General features: G+C 44.1%; 1 protein-coding gene across 7 annotated transcripts in view; it reads right to left on the reverse strand.

The window, feature by feature from the left end:
* BRSK2 (BR serine/threonine kinase 2) overlaps window positions 1-20,101 on the reverse strand; it is a 163,052-nt gene extending 142,951 nt beyond the window's left edge. For 3 of the 7 annotated variants that reach the window (XM_026076437.1, XM_026076435.1, XM_026076436.1), the window contains exon 1: window positions 20,010-20,094. In XM_026076437.1, the coding sequence (XP_025932222.1) occupies window positions 20,010-20,015 (6 nt within the window). In that variant the 5' untranslated portion in view covers window positions 20,016-20,094. Of the gene's footprint in view, window positions 1-20,009 lie in introns of all 7 variants that reach the window. The other 4 variants (XM_026076434.1, XM_026076430.1, XM_026076431.1 and 1 more) reach the window with 3 other exon arrangements.
* Between the last annotated feature and the right edge of the window lie 1,093 nt (window positions 20,102-21,194).

Consider the following 21,194-nt stretch of genomic DNA (forward strand, 5'->3'; position numbering starts at 1 on the left):
CCGACTTGATTGCTTAACCACTGGCCAGCGACACACAGGTTTCAGAAAATTCCATGTTATGCAACCATCAATTTATTCTTCTAGACCACCAAATGGTAAAATACAATTTTGATTATTCCTCCTGCAAAAATCACTTATCCTCCTTTGCTTGTTTGTTTTAAACGCGCACACTCTTGAGAACATGTTTTGTGGGGGAACGCTGCTCCAGGCTTGCTGCAAAAGGGGGCAGCTTCAGAGGGGAACTCTGGGAAAGCCTTTGCTCTCTGGATTTTTTACTCTAGGTAGAAAAACCAAAGGTAACAGACGTGGAAAAGAACCAGACAATCCAAGCCGGAGTGACGCTGATCCRCGTACTGCAGCCTGAGCAAGGGTGAAAAGGCTGGATGAGGAGGAGCAAAAGCACCAAGGAAGAAAGTACCAGAGCGGAGCGAGAATAACGGGAGGGGCATGAAGAAGCTTGGGGAAATCTGGATTTGACTTCCATTTCACTTCCCACAGAGAATGTGCCAGAAGACTGCTTCAGCTAAGCATCTTTGGTATTAACGGGATGTTCTGTCAGTGTGATACTCTTCTGTACTTGCTGATTCCCATGGTGGTCTAGGAGTTGGGTTTTCTCTAGCCCTGCAGAGCACCATGCAGAAGGATTTCTCTGCACAGCAGAGAACAACACTCCCAAGGGAGACTGTCCTCCAAAGGATGTCAGAGTCTGGTCCAAAGTGCACCGAAATCAGCACAAAGACTTTCTTGGAATTTAGCGGGTTGTGGATCAGGCCTGGATAAGACCTGAGGTCTTTCAGAGGAGAACTAAGAAATTTCCATGCTGGGCAGAGACATCTCAGCTGGCTCCAAACAAGCTGGCTAATGAGCCCAAGCTGAGCACTGCACTGATACGGCTACAGCGTTTCTGTCTCCGTGTGAGTGTGTTCAGAGCTAACTTAGGTGTCTCTGCATGACCCTGTGTTGCACCGTTTAGACGTACCCCTAGTGGCTTAGCTGATCTTTCTTTGAAATAGCAGCAGCAACAGAACAGGCAGGTTACAATTATGTGATTATTTCTTATTAATATTTGTCTCTTTAAGGTCTGGCATCTTCAACAACAACGTATGAAAATGGGACTGCAGGAAAATTCTCCTTTAGGACTCAGCTGACCCAAATACACAGTTCTCTTGCTCTGAATTCCCCTATATGGCGCAGCGAGACAAACTGCTTGGTTTTCTCTCTCTCTTTCCCTCTCTCGCCTTTTTTTTTTTTTTTTTTTGCACAATATACTGTCTGCTTGTTTACTTAGCAGCTTTAGACCCCGATGTGTGAAAGCTAATTTTTTTTTTTTTTTTCTGTAATGCTGCATTGCAGGACCGAATTTTCTGATTATCATGCAGTATCTTATTTTGATAGTCCTGTCCCCACATTAAAATGATTCCAGTACTCTCAGCTCAGGACAATCAGAAAAGATCCATCTCCTGTTATGAGGGGCAGATGGTACCTTTCTGCACTAGGTGTGCTTAAAAGCATATGTACGGTCAGAAGAGTAGCTGCACTTCAGGGTTCTGCCAACATGACTGTATCAGACAGCAGCACGACAAGATGCGACTAAAAAAAGCTGTGACCACAGAAACCCCTGCTGTAGATACAGTCCCAGCAGGAGAGCAGAATTTTCACCGGTTTGGTTTGTCTTGTTTCAGGTGAGGCTAACTAGTACAGCTGTGTCCCCACCAGCAGTGCTGTGCCGTATTGCATAAGTATTTTTACAGTACGGTAAGCAGAGCTTTCAAAAAAAGCCTCCCCTTGCTCCCTGTTGTGTATTTGTAAACGATTCTGTTTGGCCAAATGACACAAACAAGATTTTGATACTTTTGTCATCCCTGCAAAACAAACACAGCCTTGCAAAATAAACCCAGCCACGACAGGAGGAGTAACATCTACGCTGGTTCCTGTACCGTCCATAAAGCTAATCAACTAACCCTCCGGTGTAGAAGCTTTACTTTCAGGTAACTTTATCGAGTGAGCGAGTTTGAGACACTAGCCATTAGGAAATTTTCTTCCTCACTTGCAAGCTTGGACACGTTTGATTTACAAGCCATGGAGAAAAAACAAACCGGGAAACCTAAAATGCCATTAATTTTTATAGTCACATTTAGAGGCAGAGTCATACTGCAAAACTGGCTCTTCTGTCTCCTCAGGAAACCTGCACAAGCATTTAACAACTGCAAGAGCATTCAAGGTCAAAGGCAGGCTCTCTTAGGAGATGAGTAGCCTTCTAGCTATAGTGCTAAATTCTGTAGAGTCGAGTCTGTATTGCAGATGAGATGACCAGGAGATCCCTAAATCAAATAGCAGGATCTGTGAGCAACGTACACAAACAGGAGCTGCATTGAGCCCTGTGCCTGGAAACCACASGCAGCAGGAGAACTGGTACAGGAAAGCTGGTTCCGGCTCCGGTTCGATGAACCCGTGTATGCCAGCAGCAAGCCTGAAGTAACAAACAGTGGATAATGCTGCAGCCGAGGAGTCCCAACATGCAAACAGAAATCTGGTGCCATTTGCTGGTCACACTGGTTTATCAAGATAGAGAATAATGAAGAAAAGAAATGCACTGCGCTTTCAGCTACTCACGACGAGTTTGATTGCAGGGATGGGGAAATGCAAAAGGATGAGAAGACCAAGACGCACAGAGCAGAAGGTTCAGAGGCTTAATTGTTCTGCGAAGAAGAAAGTTTAGCCTTCGTCTATGATTAAGTGCTTGATTCTGCAAAGCYGGGCAGGTATCAAGAACTGGTTAATTGAGGGCAAGAGAGAGCTAAAGTACAAAGTGAAAAGTGAGCAGTCAAGGGGAGAAAAACAGCTGCCACAAAGTCTGTTTTCCCTTAGGGCTTCTAGTTATCATTTGAAGATGAATATACTTTTTGACTAACCTATCCTGTGGAGCTAATTCCCTGGAAGTGCTGGGAATCCCCTACTGATCCTGTTGCCCAGTATGTTCAGGAGTTAGTAGGTCTGTTATCTGTGTTGTGTCCTTTCGGATTTGGTGGCAGGGCATGTCCACTGTTATACCGAATTAAAAATGCAATAATGCAGCAGTGAAGAAAGCATTATATGCATATATTTACTTATCCCTCACAGCAGATGGCCAGTAGACAACCCCAAACAAGTGACAGACTTAACGGGACGTGTGTAACAGCAAAGAGGAATTGAAGGCAGGTTCCTGTTTAAAGAGGGAAGAACGTGCTTTCCTAGGCTTCGCAGCTGCGGACAGCTGAAGGAGAAGACGCCTCTGATAGGGTAATGTGATCTTTGCCACCCCCAAGGTTCAGCTTTCACGGGGCAGCCACATTCCCTCTCCAGAGACTGAAGCYATATAGATAACATCACATATAACGTGCTGGGTATGTTTTGCACTGCAGTATATGCTGGGAGTCAAAGCAGCGTCCGTGCTGCCTGTGTACTGCCCTTTCCAAAGGCATAATTTCTCGAGCAAACGTATGAATTTACAAACAATTTTTACTGACTAAAACTTATTCCTGTTCTACTCTGGTTTTCTAATTTATGTATTTTCATGATTGCACAAACGTACCAGTGGACCCATGGGGAGAATTTGATTCTGCAGGAAGAGACTAACTTCACAAACCCATGCGGTCCATGCCCTTTGGTGCTTTGGGTGAGATGTCGAGCTCCCCCAGAGACCTCTGCATTTCTTCTTGCATCACTGTGGCACACAGAGAGAGGGAGGTGCCCAGAAGCAAAGAACATTTACCATAATGAATTAGATGGGCAGTCAGCAGTTTAAAACAGCCATTTGAAGTTACTATAATGAGGTCTCAGTTTAACAATTTTTCTGTATGCACAGAAATCCCCCCACCCCTCAGGAAATCACTTAAGAATAAAAGGAATAAAAATCAAATAATCTGTTTGAGAAGAAGTATATTATGGCTTGGAAAATGCACAAAATGGGTGGAGCAAAAATGCCCTCGGGTGAATAAAAATGATTTCTCATAGCAACAGGATCAGGGAGACTCTGAGCTTTATCTCAGAGATGGAACAATGTAAAACTCAAGGGCCAAATTCAGTCCCATAGCAAAAAGCTGCACTTCTACCGAATCCAGCTAGAGTAGAGCTCTCTTATGACAACCCAGAGCTTGGGCCAATATGTTTTATACCCATTTTGGGCCACAAAATACTTTTTTGAAAATCAATGAGTTATTTCTATTACCTGCCATGCCACTTCCTCACCAGGCAACAAATACCTGTTCTTAACTGCCTGGCTACAAAACCAATTAAAAAAATTCCCATCTAGCATCAACATATTCTGATGCACATAGGAGCAACCTCGATCTTTCAACTACTGYGTCACTAAGTATCCAAGGCTAATTCATTAGAACATATTCTTCGGGAATGTGCTTAGTCCATAAAGCCCTGAACCACATTCTTAATTTCTACAGGGTTTAAGTACAGGCTTTAAGCTTAGGATATCTAAGTACCCGCATATGCATCAAATCTGTCAAGACCCAACCTTTCTGCCAGGTTCTGAATTCTTCACTTCTGCTCAGACCTTTCAACTTCCCCCGTTACACTGTGTGCTGTGGGTCAAGGTATCCCGAGTCCTTATCGTAAGAATAACACTAAAACTGTTGATATATATATATTGGTTAAAATACTGTAACTTTTAAAGTTCACATCTGCATGTGCAAATAAAGGAGCTGATTATTCCAAYGGGCTGTTGCAGCATTTTCTTTAAATCTTCTCTGTTCCTGCTGTACTAAATTCTGTATTCAGTTACAGCGAAAGTAACGGATCTGGCATCAAACCACTAGAAATGATAGCATCTTGTTTCAGGTTAAGAACGCTCACAAAATAGACCCTAATTTAAGTTCTACAAGCTTTTGAAAAGACAGACCAGGGCAAAAGAACAGCTCTTAAGGCAAATGGGGATATTAAACTCAGCTAAAGGTTGAACTGAGGATTGAGGACACAGTTAACAGAGCTGCCTGAGGGGTTATCACTGTGGTAGCTGAAATAAAGAAGGATGACTGTGAGGTATTCTGAAGAGAGGTACATAGAGGACTGAGRGTCAAAACAGGAGAAAAAAATATATTTGCAATAGTACCAGGCAATTATAGCAATGGGGAGGAAGAAATGGAAGATGATATGAATGGTATTGCTGTTCAAAAGATAGGTAAAAATAAGAGAAAACCAGCATCTCTAACTGGATCTGCACCTGGAAAACAAGTGGAATAGAAAAAGAGACCTGTAATGAAAGGGACAGCTGGAGAGATGATATCAGAGGATGGAGGTCAAGCCTCTGTGAGAACCAGCAATTTGAAAGAGCGAGAAATGAAAGTCAGGAATAGCTAAGATCTCTTTAGAAATGCAGTGAAGGTATGCCAATATGTTCACTATTTCATGTATTGCCTGCCAGTTGTTCCTCAAACTATATTTACAGAATTTTATGTTTAAAATTTGATTTATATCTAAACCTTTATTTACAGAAATTCAGTAATTACATTATTCATTCGAGCCCAGTGCATTCACGATGCCACTTCCAGTGTTTTCCCTCCTAGAGATCACCGAGATCTCTGTGATTGCAGGCAGGCTCCAAGACAGTGCTCTTCCTTACCTGTTAATGTGTTTGCTCTTTTGTTGGTAATCAAACCACAAAAGAGACATGACCTCTACCACGAGTTCCTACGGGCTGCTTAAGCCTTACACAGTCCCCTCAGTGCGCTCGCCTTTGCGTCAGTCCTAAACAGTGTTTATGCCGTTGGTGGTATGTTTACTTTCACCTGCTGAGACCCCTGTTCTTTCTATCGTTTTCTGTTGATCATCAGTTTTACTCATTTATTTCTCCTGACTCTTCTCATACTAAATTTGTGTGACCTTGGCCCTCATATTCACTGATTGCTTGTTCCTACCACGGAGCTGCATTCAGTAGTGTCTCCACAGTTCTCCTAGGTCTAAGCTTTTCTTACAACTACTATAGATWTTTTTTTAATTGCTGTAAGTCTTTATTTGATGGCTGACACAAGTTTGTTCATAACTGAATGCAGCAGCCGTGATGCTTGGACAATCTCTTTCATCTTGTCTGCACTAAGGTTCAGGTTAGACATTAGGGGAGGAAGGAGCACTAGGAGCGTAATGCAGCCCTGGAACAGGCTGCCCAGAGCAGGTGAGGAATCTCCATCCCTCGAGGTTTTCAAAACCAAGCTAAACAAAGCCACAGCTGACCTCCGTCAGCAGCAGTCCCTCTGAGTGGGAGGATGGCCTACAATGTTTCACTCCCATCCCCTGTTTAGGAACTGTAACAATCTGGTTATCCTAGGTTTCTTCTTCCTTGATATGTCCTCTCTTCTTCAAGTGGTATATCATCTGCTACAGCCCTGACATTTGAGAATCCTGATGCTGATTCAATTTGTATTGGGGATGCATTTGCAGCCAAACAGATGCATAGAGACACTGAACCATCGATAGCTGCCAAAAAATGTGAGACAGGTTGCCAAGTTGCAGGATGGCTCAATAAACTATACGCCATCATAGTACACAAGCAGCAAGGGGCTACTATCCATYGTCGCTCAGATCCTACATCCTCAGTCACCGGGAACAGGTAGCGCTTTCGCCTCAATACTAAGGAAAGCAGTTTTCAGTCAGTGCTTTTACCTAAAAGCATTCTCACCACTATGAGCCTGCTCAGCCACACGGGATTAAGGGTCTCTTTCCTCTCATAAATGATTGTTTTAAGGTTAACAGGTCTCTGAGTTTTGTTACTGTTATAGGCAGTATTTAGCCATGTTCCTACCTGCTGCTGGACTTCCACATGTCAGTCTCCTTGAAATAAATCTTTTATTCTATCAGGCTACTAGACAGGGCCCAGATGCCCTGTCTCTCACATTGGGAATATGCTGGTACTGTAGGGCAATGAAATGCCCAATTTGCAGCGCTCTGCTGCCCAGAAGAGTGCCCCAAAGCAGACTATTCCCTCCTGTGCTCTGGACTTCTTTATCCAATTCTTCTGTGGCCGCTAACCTCACAACTTACACCCCTACGCGAGAAGGAAGGGCAAACGCAGCCCCGGGTGACGCTGGGGACAGCTGTGCACTACTCCTTCCTGTGTCCAACAATCTCACCCACCTGTTCTCAAGTAAAGGTTATTAGTTTCTGGATTTGATAAAACAGAGACTGATTTAAGAGGTGGAAAGGAGGATAAAATGAAYATGTAACACCTAGAGGATAATGTGCACTCTCTTACTGTGCGTGTGTTTTTCCTTTCTGCTTTGGAAGTGCTGCAGTGGACAGTGAGGGACAACAGGAGGTCAACAAAGGACAGAAGGGATTTAGGAAGGAAATTCAGGGACAGCTGAGAGCAGGAGCGAAGAGAGAAAATTCATCAAAAAAAAAGAGATAAGAACATTAGACTGAGGGGATTTATTTCTGCGTATTAGGAAGGAAATATAAGAGGAAAAATCTCTAAAAAATAACTTTAGTATAAAGTATTTCACAGCTGGGGAAATTATTCTGCCTCTATTGACAGCAAGTACTTTCTGCTGGACCATCTCCACACATATGAATCTAGACATGCATACTGCATTTCTGCCCACCGAGCACCACTAAAATCCAGTCTGTTACAAGGATTCATGGTGACAGGTTCCTGATGGACAACGCAACAGACTTCCAGAACACTGTGAGATGTAATCCACTAGCAATTCTTCTGGAAAAACTGTGTGCGCATATCACAACCTTATGGGAATGCTGTTTCAGACTCAATAGGGAAGAGTAACAACTTTTTCCTATTTCCTTGCATGCCTGTTACGGCAGTTTTTGCATATTCTGGTGGTTCTTCCTCATTTTAGATCTTCTAGCCTTGTTTACTTAGTTACACAGAGCTGTACAAAAGAGTACAAAAAGCTATTAGGAACTGGAGAAATAAGCTAAAATATATCTCTCATTAAAAGACAGGAGCATTTCTTATGAACAGACATGAGAAAAAACTAGGTGTTAGTGTCTTGTATGAACAATTTGTTATTTTTTATTTATTTACTGTATTTAGGCCTGCATCTGGGAGATGCAGGTGATAGTTCCAGGAATGTTACTATTACCTGGAGCAGCAGGAAACGTAAGAGGAAGAAAAACTCCAAATTTGCACTCTGTTGTGTTATTCTTTGCACAACTGACATGACCTCAACACTTTCCTACTGAGCGTACAGATCAGGAGAAACTTGTTGCTAGAGCTGCAAGCGGTTTAAGAATGTTCCTGCCTCTGGTACATGCCAGGAACGGGAGCAAGAGATCATTTTCTGTAGGTCAGATTTTCCTTCTTAAGTAGAAGCATTGACAACTACTGACAACTGTCCCCTTGCCTTATCAAAAAGTTCTAAAACATGACTTTGGGTGGGTTAATTTTAGCAAAATCTGGAGCATCACTCCCAAATTTCCAGAAAGAACAGGTAACTTTGGTTGCCTGACTTTTTTGAGTTTTCATAGTTTTGAACACTCCCGAAAAAGTCAGCATGCCTTGGGTTTGGCACCCCAGAATTTCTTGCCACCTTCAAATGTCCTTATTTCACCAGGGTTGACGTATGATAACGTAAGAGAGATGTTATTGAGCAATCATTACATATTAAGAGACTGGAACAGATGCAGAAGCTGAAGATTAAACTCAGTTTCTTCCTCCCTATAGTCTGTACAGAATTAAGGTAATATTTCCATTATCCCTCGCAGCAAAGAGCCATTGCTGCTGCCTCCTAACGCAGCTGCACAGCACGCCACAACGTATTACACCCTACATTTCAAGAATGCCCTGTGCTCTGACAAAGCAGGGTGCTGATTGCTTCTCCCACATTGCAGTAGGATCAACTACATCATGACAGCAATTTTGTCACTGGGTGGTAGCTGGTTCAGTAACAGCATATGGTTGAGCTTTCTTAGTACCAAGGTACCTGGAAGAATTTCTTTGAGTTGCAGAAAAAACATGATTTTCAACTAAACCTCAGAGGTCTCTTCTCTATGGGTGGTATGTGCATCCACAGGAGAAGAAAGCAAAGAACGTACTGCTGTATAAGTATCTTCGTGAACAGACCAGCATAGTAAGTGCATGTTCCCCATGGATTCAGCATCACAGGATGATAGGAGATAAAGCAATGCGTTCAGAGCTAACATCTGGTAAAGGAGGAAGTGCCCAAATACCTAAAAACCTACCACTAGAGAGAAAGAGAGATCAACGTATTCTAACAGCAGCCAAGCAAACCAATGGCATGTTGTGCCCAGCCCCATCTGACAGCTCTGCAATGAGCCTTCCCAGACTTTCCCCAAATTTGTGCCAACTATTTAATAGCATGCACTGTGAGGATAGACCAAGTGAGGCTTTGAGTGCACTTAACGAAATGATCAGCAAAACTTCTATGTTGGACAGAAAAATGCAGAACAAACAAAAAGAGCCTGCATTCCCTAACTGACAGCGCAATGCTGGCCCTAAGCTCACAGTCATACTAGTTAAAAATCCCTTGAGTGACACATTTTATTTGGGCTGGGAAACTGTTATAAGCTATACTGGCCAAAGAAATGCTTCTTAACAGAAGAGCGTGCTGGTGTATGAAGCATTGTAGAGCTGTTTCAGCAAAAAATTAGGATAAGCTTTGAACATAGTCTTTGTTCAAATGTTCTGTCTGCTATAAAAAGATAGACTACACCCCTTAACTGGGATGGATCACAATATCGATGCTTATGGGGTGCTTATAATGCATCAGAGAAGTGGGGTCAAAAATCTGAGCCTGATCCTGGTCTCAGTCAATATACTTAAGAATTGATGTCCCACTGCTTTTAGAGCTCTTGCTGATGTAATTCTGGTTCTTCTTCCAGGAGGAAAAAAAAAAAAAAAAAAGAATAAAAAGGCTTCCAGACAAGATTCTGGAATGTGAAATAAAAGCCAACATGAAATGGAGTCAGAGGTCTTTTCATCTACAACCCAAAGAGCTTAAGACAAAAAAGAAAATAAACATCAGTCTAAACCACAGTTGCTGTGTTACCCTTGGACCTTAATGAAATTGCCTGCAAAGTACATGGGTTGCAGCGCTGAGATTCCAGCATCCTCCTCCTCCTCCTAAACTGCTTACAAGCTTCTGTGATGACAGTGAGCAAACACTGGCATGGCAGAACCATGAAAACAGGATATAATAGTCTCTAAAAAATCAGAACATATCCTGGCACTAGGCATACTTGTTCCATCCCAGCATAGGTGGAAAAAACCCTATATGGTTGCTCCAGTGCTTACAGAAATGGCTCTCAAATGACTGGTCAATATAGCTCTCAGACTATTGACTGCATCTGAGTTCCATTCTGAGTTTTACTTTCAGTCCAGGCAGAAATTGTGTKAGCAAAGAAAGGATAAACTAGTCCATCATCATGGCAATACTGAAAACTGAGGTAGTGATTAGTTGTGGTCATTACAGGCCAGACTATTTTTCATAAGGAGCTGCATAACTTTAAAACCTCTCTGTAGTTCAGGTCAGAAAATATGCCCTCTCAACCCTTTTTTGCTTCAGGGTTATCAAAACAAAAAAATGAGTAATTCCCCATGTTTGGGGAGTAGCTTTGTCCATAAAAAGAATTTCCTATCCGTAAACATGGCCAGAGCCAACAATTCTATGTAAGGCTCAACCAAAATCCATTCTTCCGTGGCATCCTTTACTCTCTGCAGGCCTGGGACAGGTTTCATCCTGGGCTTCTTCAGACTGATTAACTAACCAGAGAACAGAGCTGGCTGAAATGCAGGGATTCAGTCTACAAAAAACATCTATTAAAAGAAGAAGTTTTAGCTTGAGTCAAATCAAAATCCAATGCATTTTAGCATCTTTCATCAACCTTCAGGGAGTGGAGAAAAAAAAGCAAAGAAAAGTCTTGAATGCAGCACAGAGCCTGCAGCTCCAGCTTGAAAAAGACAATCTCACCAGTCCTGAGATTCCCACCTGGAGCTAGCAGAGACTATGGCTCCAGGTAGCTCTGCTACTGAGAATATGCAGGCTGGGGGAACACGAGGCTTTCAGACTCCCAGAACAAGTGGGCGTTCAGCTGGCCAAGATTCTGGAAATATTATGGGATCAGGCCAGAGGTCACAAGCTCTGGAAGGCAGTCTCAAGATCTTTGATCTCCCCACACAACTCTGCAAGACACAGCTAAGCCTCCCCTGGGGCTCCCTCTGGCCTTTCAGTCTTCCAGAGGAACTCCTAGATCGTCTCCCTCCCAGGGAACTGAGCAACAAGCCTGACGAGAGCTGAGGATCCCACTGCTTTCTGGCACTCTCCTGTAAAACAACGCTTTCTAGGTCACATCTCTCTAGCTGGGGAGGTGTGAATGCTCAGTCTGCCCCACTGCTGTGGACTCTTGAAGCATGTCCAAAGCCTTCCTCCATCTTGGCTTCGCAGCAAAGGGCTCAAAGGCCTTGGAAGTCTCTGGAGAGGCAGGGCTTTCAGGGTCTCTGCTTATGGAAACGGGAAGCAGGAGGATTCCTAGCACTCTGCTACGAATCCAGAGAGAGCTCAAAAGAAACCTACTCTGATATATTGGGAGTTCACTGAGCCAAAGTTATTTCAGAGAAAACATTTTAGTGAATCAGCATCTTTTGATAAAAGTGGGTTTTGGAAAAGAAGGAAAAGAATTCCCATCAGCTTTAGCAGATGAGGCAAATTTGAAGGCAAACTATGGTCTATGTCACCCCAAATGTAAGTATGGTGCAATTACAGTGGAAGCAGTTAAAGATGAACAAAAAGGTTTTCAGAGGCTGATTATTCACAGCCGTTTCACAGGTGGATGAGGACTGGACGGCAGAGCACATTTAGACATGTCATCTCTGGGAGCAGTTATTTGTCCATCCAGGCATTATGGACACTATCAAGTGAAATGAATGGAAAAGCATTTGTTGACTTCAACTAGTTTTAGATTGGGTTCGTGAAGGACATTTACTGCTGTATGACCAAGACAGTGCACAAGGATGGTAGGTTGTGTGTGTCTATGTGTTTGCACACACAGGGTTGTGGGTAGAATATGTTTGATACAATAGAGATTTGAGCCAGTTGGAATACAAGTCTTTGGAATTAAAAGTGGGTTGAAAAAATAGGTCCAATTATTTCTATAGCTTGCCCAAATGCCCCAATTGATCACACAAACTTTAGAAAGCAAAAGGCACTATGCACACTTGACAGGTTTGTTTTTCTGACAGGTACATCATGTGCTCATGATTCTTGTTTAATTTCCTTCTTTAAGAATACCTCAAACTGTGCTACTTGCGGGTGTGGTGGAAAGTGGAGGTGGAGAGCGATTCTTCTCTGACGGAAAATACAATTATCCAACTTCTTTAACTGCTCAAACAGATGACAAGTGAACAGGCTTTCAATGCTCCCCACCAGCTCTGGATTAAAACAAAACACTCTGCATTATACATTCAGTAACAGATCCCTAGTCCCAAACTCCCTATAGCAGAAGGAAGCCAGGGAAAATAAGCCCCTTTTATTTCCCCATGTTCTTCATAGAGTAAGGTGCTTTTTTGTCGCTTTGAACTCAGAAGACAGACTCTCACACATGAAGCTGTGCTGTGCTAAATGGGTTGCTCGCGGAATACAAACTAGGGTNCCCCCCCCCCCGGCTGCTTGCTCTCGCGTTTTTGCAGTGGAGCATCACCGCCGAGCCGAGGCAGCGGGGGCCGGCGAGCACGCGGGGGGCCGCCGCCACCTCCCCGCCGCGGCAGAGGCCCTGCAAAGCCCTAATTTCCTATTAAAGTCGGCGTGCCTTTCGCCCGGGGCAAAACCAGCTCGCCGCTCACTGCGGCGTGCGGTTTGGCACCCACCAGCTAATCCTCGCCCCCTCCTGCCGCTCGCCGCCGGGCTCTGCTTTGGCCCCTACGCAGAGGGGCTGCACCAGGCAAAGAGCCTCCCCCAAGGGCATTTTCCACCTGAATGCACAGAAATGCTATTGCTTTGATTTGCCTGGGGCTGGGGCGGCACGCAGCGCTCCCCGCACGCCATCCCACCGCCGTGCCCCCGTGCAACGGCCAACGGCGCCCGCCGCCGCCTGGGAGCCGGCGGGATGCGCTTCCCCCCGGGAGCCTCGGCGCAAAACTGCAGAGCAGAGCCGCCCGTCCCATAAATCTAGGTACACGCTAATATATTGCTTTTTTCCCCCATTTAGTTAACTGAGCAGCAGCGCCTTTGACTTGGCCTTTGCAAACCCCCTTCGGGCGCCTCGCTTGCCGAGCTCTGCGCCGCGGCGGGGTTGGAGCAGGGCACGCGGCTCCCCGGAAAGCCTTTGGCACGTGCAGCCGCTGCGAACGCCACCAAAGCCCCGCGGCCGCTTCCCTCCGCCTCCCGGGCGGCCGCCCGCCCTCCCGCCTGGGGGAGAGAAACTGGGAAAGGACTAGGGAAAACCCGGTGCAGCAGCTCGCTTTCCCACCGTCTGTCAGTTTGTCTTCCGAGATAAGCGGGGCTGCGCCGCGTTTATATTAAAGTTGGCTGTGTTGGCCCCGACGCGCAGGCACGGCCTGGTCTTCATTAACCAGCCCGAACAACTGCTCACGTTTCCCCCCCTCCTCTGTCACGTTCAACATGTAGCAAAAATATGATAATTCAATGTTAGAGAAAGCAAACAGATCTCATGCACTGCCGTGAGGCGCGTGGACCCAGGGGTGCATTTAGCTGCGAGTCGGACACGCACCTGGTCTGCATTGAGCAAAGGCCTCTTGGCTTCGGCAAAAGGGAAAAAGTCAGGCGATATATACACATATACATACATACATACATACATACATACATATATATATGTGTATATATAGCTGCAGCCTTTGCAGGGATCGCGGCCGGGGGTGCCACGCTCATGCGCGCACTGTGCTCCTGCCCGCACCGCACTCATGCCCATACGCACCCTGGCCCCTGCGCAGCCAGTGCCAAGGGACAGCGCCCCGATTTGCAGTCTGCTACCAAAGGGACAAAGGAAATAATTAATACCTTTAAGCAAAGGACCTGCTGCACCTGCTGCCACCTCCCTCGTGGCACAAAGCCCTGGCCAGCCCCAGTCCCGCGCCTCGACGCCCTGGTGAGTCTCAAACGCGCTCCTCAGCTAACCCGGAGGAACCCTGCCTTGCAAAGGCCACTGAATGCATCAAAAGGGGGGGGGGGGAGTGTGTGTCTGTGCACTTGCATCCTTTGATGAGTGCCAATCATTCCTCCAGTTTGTTCACCACCTACGCACCGTCAAACATGCACACAGACATGCACATGCTTCTAATCTGCTCTCCTCCAGTGCTAAAGGCGGACAAGCACGCGGTAATTCTCCGGGTTAAAGATAAACCAAAACGAGGATGAGTATGTGTGTTTATAACACGCCTATGCAGTGAACGTGCACGAGCTGATCCACGCAAGTGCGAACATATTTATTTGCATGCCGTAACTTCCATGTTCAGCAGCAGGTAAAAATATGAATAAGAGAGTATGTGTTTTGGGGATATTTAATTTCTTTTACCGTGTCATCGTTTTTTCACCGTGAATATAAGGACATCTGGAATATTCTCCTCTTGCAGAAATAAGGCAATCAATCAGAAGAATAATAGATGAGTACCAGCAGGATAGCAGTGTTCCTTAATCAGGGAGTCCTGGCAAGCTGGGTGAATGTTTTAAAACCTTTTCTTTGGGACTTCTGTTTAATAAATGAAAACGCTTTTCTGCCTGTTTGCCATTTTTAATATGACTAGCTCCAGTATCTTGTATTTAGATGGATCTAGGATACTGGCACCCATTTCACTGGTGAAATCATGTGGTCTCATTTCTTTGTTCATTTGTATCCACTGGCAGGGGTATTCAGAAGGATTCAGCAGCAGCTTAACAACATTTCCACTGCAATCAATAGTTAAACTCCTAAATACTGCAGCTGGAAAAAAATTAGGCTACTGTTGAATGTATTAAAAAACATTCCAAGCTGGCCAAATTCAGGTTTGGTGTCAGTGAGTATGATTTCACTAACTTCAGGGGAATCGACCTTTTTATGATCAAAGCTGAATTTGGACCCAGTTACAGTATTCAGTCCATTTCTAACTCTGTCTCAGATTTAGCTTCTTCCTGCAGTTGTTCTTATTGTCTGCTAATGATTTCAGTAGATCAGGCCTCTACTCAGCAGCTGAGAACAGCTAGGTCAGCCAAGGTCACAGTCCTAAAGTTTGCCTGAAAAGTCTGAAAGCGAGGTATTCCAACGAGAACAAAGACGCTGCTCTCATGAATTCCCTTCTTCACCTTAGCTTGAGGGAGCCTAAATTTGTGCTTCAGCAGATACATTGCACAGGCCCCTCTCTTTATGCTCCAGGCAGAAATGAGTGACTTCTTACAGATTTCAAGTATGTGATTAGAAATTCATAGATTCACAGATTTTAAGGTCAGAGAGGCTGTAGCATTAATCTGGTCAGAGCTACCACACAGCCTGGACCACAGAACCTTCTTCAATTACTTCCTGCTACAAGTGCAGCAGCAGAAGCTGAGCTAGAACCTAGGTTTTAGAAAACCACACAGCAGTTTAACGTAAAGCTTAATATTCTTCCAAAAGAAAGAACTCACCACAACCCTGGGCAGCTTGTTCCAATGAGTAACTTCACCCAGGGGTCAAATGGGCATATTACTTCTACTTCTAACCTGTCTACCTATAGCTTTCAACTACTAGTTTCCAATATGCTTTTTGTTTCCAAGACTGTAATATCTGCTATTATCAAATGCCTACCCTCCTCATCAGCATTTACAGACCACGATTAAGTGATCTCTTAACCTCCTCTTGGATAAACTAGGAAGACTGAAACCCATGAGTCTCTCATAAAACATGAGTTCTGATTGTTTACTTATTCTCTCAGATCTGTTCTGAACTGCCCCCAGTTTTATAACATTTTTTCTTGAAGAACGGACACCCAAAATGTGCTGCGTTTCAGCAGTTTTTGCAGTGGAACAGTGACAGTTATTGCATCAGTTTCCATATCAAAAGGGGAAAAGCCACGGAAAAAAAGGAAGAAATCACAGAATGGGGGAGAAAAGAATGACAGGCGCTAAAATAGAAGAAAAAGAACAACTGAAAGAAAATGGAGAAGAAAGGAGAGAATCAAAGTAGGATAAGGTAGCAAATAAAGAAGTAGCTATAGAAATATRAGCTCAGGAAGAAATGAGGTGATGAACAGACCATGCAAAGAGTACCTAATTGCTTGTATGCTTTCACGGTTATCTTGGCTGCTCCAAGAGGCCAACATACCATCCTGCTACCCATCTCTCCACCAACTATTTCAGGCAATCAGTGATCTCTTGGGCGCTGATGGTTGAATGATCCTTCCTGCTTAAGGACACATACTACACCTTTGCAGAGTCTTTTGGAAGAAGAGCTCATTATCACCGCAAGGCACTAAACCCCCCTCCTCCCCCAAACCCACCACCCGTGTTTCAAGTGAGCTCCACAAGAGAAACATGGAAGGGACTGTGTCCCTTCCCATCCCCCAGCCTGGAAATACCTGCCTTGCTCCGAGGCCAGCACCGAAGGAGGATGCGGACAGAACAAACAAAAGGCGCACGCACACATGCACAAAGCACACATATGGAGCTCCGGGCCTCAGCCATCAAGCGTGGGACATCTGTGTCTTTCTCAGGATGTCCGCATGTTCAAATAATTAGTCCAAGGCCAGCTGTCCCCTTCTCGCTCTTCACCCTTTATGTTCCCATCGCTTCTACTACCACTGCCTTTCCAAAGGATATTTTGTCTGACAGGTCACCAAAAGAGGAGCTTTTCCTTTGTTTATTCCTTGGAGGGAGGGAGGGAAAGAGGGCTTATGAGGTGCTAAAGAGGAAAGTACTTTTCTGAGTATGTCTGATGAGACTCCCCAACACTGCTAAACAAGTATTTGACACATCAGAGGAAAGATTACCTTTAACCCTTAAATTCTGAAGTCATAAACTCTAAACTCTCTTGCTGGTACTGAAAATTCAGCCATCAGTTATGAGCGTGCATTTTCAGGAATTTTTACTGCTTTATGAACACATTCAGCTCTTATATTCTGGACCTAATTTCCCTCTCTCCTAAAGTGGTGATGCAGAAGTAATTCAGTGAAATTAGTGAACCCTATTTCCATCTTGAGAAACTTGCTATATTCTACTCATTTAAGAGGCCTTTTTTCTGATTTGCACTACAGCAAGCAAAAGGTAACTTGGGCAGTCAGTCTCCATATCAGTGGAGYTTACCAATAAGGCAATTGAAGAAAACCAGACAAAATATTTACCAGTTGTGTGAAAACAGGAGTGAGAACAGAGCCAGGACCCGTGTTCTCATCTAAGAAACTACACGTGTAGCTTTGCCCCCAAAGCCACACTCCTAAAGAGGACCAAGGCGGAACTGGGAGAGGAACAGTGCTCCCCAGCCGACGTTTAACAACTACGGGCACGGCAGACTGAAGGGCTCACACGTGCATTTAGCAGCCCTGTCCCCGATAGGGCAGCAAGCGCTTGGATGCTATGTTTCCTGCAGCTTGCGCTGCATCCTGCCTGCCTGTGCATCATCTCCATAGCAGCAGTTCTGTTAATTGAGACCAGCTGCTTCAATTCCAAATTCTTCTCTCCAGAAATATTGATACTATTACGTTATGATTAGAAAGCACTTTACCAAATGCTTCTCAATTCTGCACAGCTCAGATGAAGAGCAGCTGCAGAAAGAAGGGACAGTTCCCTGAATGCACAAAATCAAACAAATGCTCACTGCAAAAACATTGGAGAGATGAAGGCTGCAAGAAGCAAGTCAAAATAGAAATGGGAAGGCAGCAGAGAGCAGCTTGCTGTACGTGCTTGTGCCTGTCATTTTAGATGTTGAAAGGACTGCGAGCAGACTTCTTCCTTATGCTCTAGGATAAATGGCCAGAGCACTGCAGTTTTACAGCTTCGTGCAGCAGGTGTGAGTATTTGTCAGATCCAGTTTTTCTGTCCAAGGATGGATTAAAGCAAGATCCATCAGTCTGGGCCCGGCTTAGGAGAGTGGCTGTGGACTTGAAACACTTGGCTCCAGGGACTGTTCTGCAGGGCCCACTGGCAAAGAGAGTCACTGGAACTGATGAGCCAGTGCGAAGATTTGCAAAGTAGGAATGCCACCACACCGCCATGATTTGGCTTCACCAATGGCTATTTCCCCGTGGCTGCTGAATCCCCCCAGCAGGCTGTCAGCTGGCTGCTTGGCAGTGGCCACACTGGGACTGCTGAAAGCTGTGAGCACTTTTCCCCTTCAGCCAGGCGAGATTAAGCTGGCTAACAGTACAGTGAATTCCAAATTCCCTTACAAATCTCAAAGCCTGCCTCTGACCATCAGGCACAGGGCATTCCTGAAAAGACATCTGGTTACTGAGTTTACACAAGAACTGAGCTAACTACTTCAATTCCCTATGTTGCTCCTGAGCACTGAGTACAGAATCCTTGAAAGAAAATCGCACAGGAGATGGTCTGGAAATGAGAATTCCAACAAAATGCACTGCTGCTTTCCGCGAGGATGTTGTAGGATGTTACAGAAAATGCAGCCCTCTTCAGCATGTGACCATGTAAACACGGGCCTAACACACTGTTTTATTACTCAGATTTTATACTACAACAGGAGTAATGCAAAAAACCTAAAGCGGAGAGATCAGTTTGCTATGCTAAGTGATTTGCCTCCTACTCTGAAAATCAATGAGGTAAATAAAATGTTTTATACAAGATACCAGACACTGACAGTGTCTCTCTGCTAACATAATGCTCATGTTTTTTAAAAAATATTCCTACTATATTACTCTTGAAAATATTCAAAGTGTTGAACGCCTCGTTCAGGTTTTACCATTTACACGCTTTGTTTGTTTTTGCTGTGTTCTGCTCATCTGGTGAATTGCCCTTTAAGCTGCAGTCTTCTTGCCTATTCCACTTTCTAATTTCCGAGCATTATCAGAAGGCTGCTTGAATTCACAGTACTGCAGGAGAGCGAATATTTCACTGGAATTCCAGAAAGGCAAGTTTGAAAAATATTATAATTGAATATAAACTTTAAGAATCCTTCCTTGAAAAGTAAACTTACATTGTGTGCCTAACATTCACTGACCTCATATTCCTTTAATCTCCATTTTCCTTCTGCTCCTAGTAAGGCTTCCATACTCACTTGTGCTGGAAAACAGCTGACACATACAAGTGCACATAATAAATGACAGCATAAAGTTATATGTTGTATGTGCTCATACAGAAGTTAACCTCAATAAAGTGCTGTAAGCTGCACACAAAAACATAAGCGATATTTGCAGGTCACAGCCTGGTGGAATTCTCTTGGTTGCAGTAGAGTTGTCCTCTCCCCCATCAGGCTGGATTTGACCTTTCTAGTCACCAAATGACATGAAGAAACTTTTACAGGTATTTTTATCTTTTAGGTTTCCAAGATCAGTCAATGACACTAATCTAAGGAGACAGTTATCACAAGGCTAGGCATAAACCCTACACTATGAATTCTAGGGTCACTGGATAGAATCTTTCACAGTTTCCAGTGGCACAGCTCTGTGGATACTAAGGGAATTACAACAGCTTAAAACAGTCATGGACCTTGGTGCATCAGATCGTATTGAACCCATGCAGCAAGCAGAGCAGCAGTAGGAGTATTCAAAGGATAGATTTGCCAACCTCACTTAAATGTCTTCCTACTGACATTTAAAACCTCAGCCTGCAACATACCACAGGTATCACGCACTGCAATCCAGCAGGGAAACTCARAAGCCCAACACACATCTGCCCCAGCAGAGAAGTAACAACTCTGAGACCAACCATTAATTTTGTTCTCAAAGCACATGCATACTCTTGTTTAATTTCAGCTGCCCTAGCCTCCCCCATCACTGAATTATTGTTATTATGCTTCACATAATCCTAATACTGACAGGGATGTTTGTTAAACATAATTAAAGATATTAATTTTGCATGGAACAGAAGACAGAGCCAAGRATTTAATTTTTTTTAAATGTCCCATTAGAAAATTACCTTCATTAGCACCGACTCGCTGAGCTTCTCTCTGTTGACAATTTTTATCGCAACCTTTTGACATGTGACACAGTGAACCCCCAACTTCACAAGCCCTGCAGGAAAAATAGAGCAAAAGAAAAAGAAAGAGAGAGAGAGAATTGGTTAGAGATATCCACTGTTGAGATTTTTGCTATTAGTATCTTACTCAGCAGTTGGCCATTTACATGAAAATGAATTTCCACTAGTCCCTCCTGCTGCCAGATAAAGTCTTGTGAATAATGAAGAACCTGCAGCCCACGTTATGACCATTTGGCAGTGAAGCTGCCAACATGCTTAATGGTGCTGCAATTTCTACCATCAAAGCTGTATTTTTGCTAAAACACTGTATTCCAGCTCTCGCCGCTCCAAGTGCATTCTACCAGTAAGATGCAAACTTTTGCCAATTTAACTGCACTAGACTAGGAGTTTTTGGCAACGCATGACATCAACGAAAGCTCAGGCATCAACAAAACAAGATGGCCAAACRTCTGCAGTGTAGGCACGGCCACTACATTTCTTCTCGCTCTTTCCAAAGCTTTCATGTTCAAGATAAAAAGGTACTTGATATGGCTTTCCCCTACTATTTTAATTTATCCTGCTGTACAAAGCTAACACTGTGATGAATGCCGTTATGGCATGGAGGAACATCAACATGTACAGATACAACACTATATCCTTGTTATTATTTACTGTATCCTTGTTACGCAAAAACAACTTAGAGTGCAATTAAACAATTACATTTGCAAAAGGATACGGATATCCCTATCTCCCAGAGCGTCTGAGTTATTACCACAAATATGGGACAAAACTCAAAGAATTAATTAAAGCAAAAAGGTAAGTGACATAAGTAAAGCATTATCTTCTGCAGAACTTTGATCTAAATCTGCTGACTTACACCAAAGTATATTGAGGTATCTCCCAGGAGTGAGCAAACTGTGCGGAGTTAAACACGGTCCCCTGAGCTCTCGGCTCTGCCTCCATTAAGGAAAGTTCTACCCTGGAAAATTTTACTCCATACGCCTATTCCAGTGAGATCCGTTTGCCTCAACTTTTACTCTTGCATATCCTGCATGACATCTAATAGGCTGGCTTCCTTCCCCCCCCCCCCCCCAATGCGCCAAATTGGCATTTAGTTTAATTCAGTTTTAGCTATAGCAAGAAACG

The sequence above is a fragment of the Apteryx rowi genome, unplaced genomic scaffold (assembly GCF_003343035.1).
Source record: "Apteryx rowi isolate R43461 unplaced genomic scaffold, aptRow1 scaffold_430, whole genome shotgun sequence".
Lineage (NCBI taxonomy): Eukaryota > Metazoa > Chordata > Aves > Apterygiformes > Apterygidae > Apteryx > Apteryx rowi.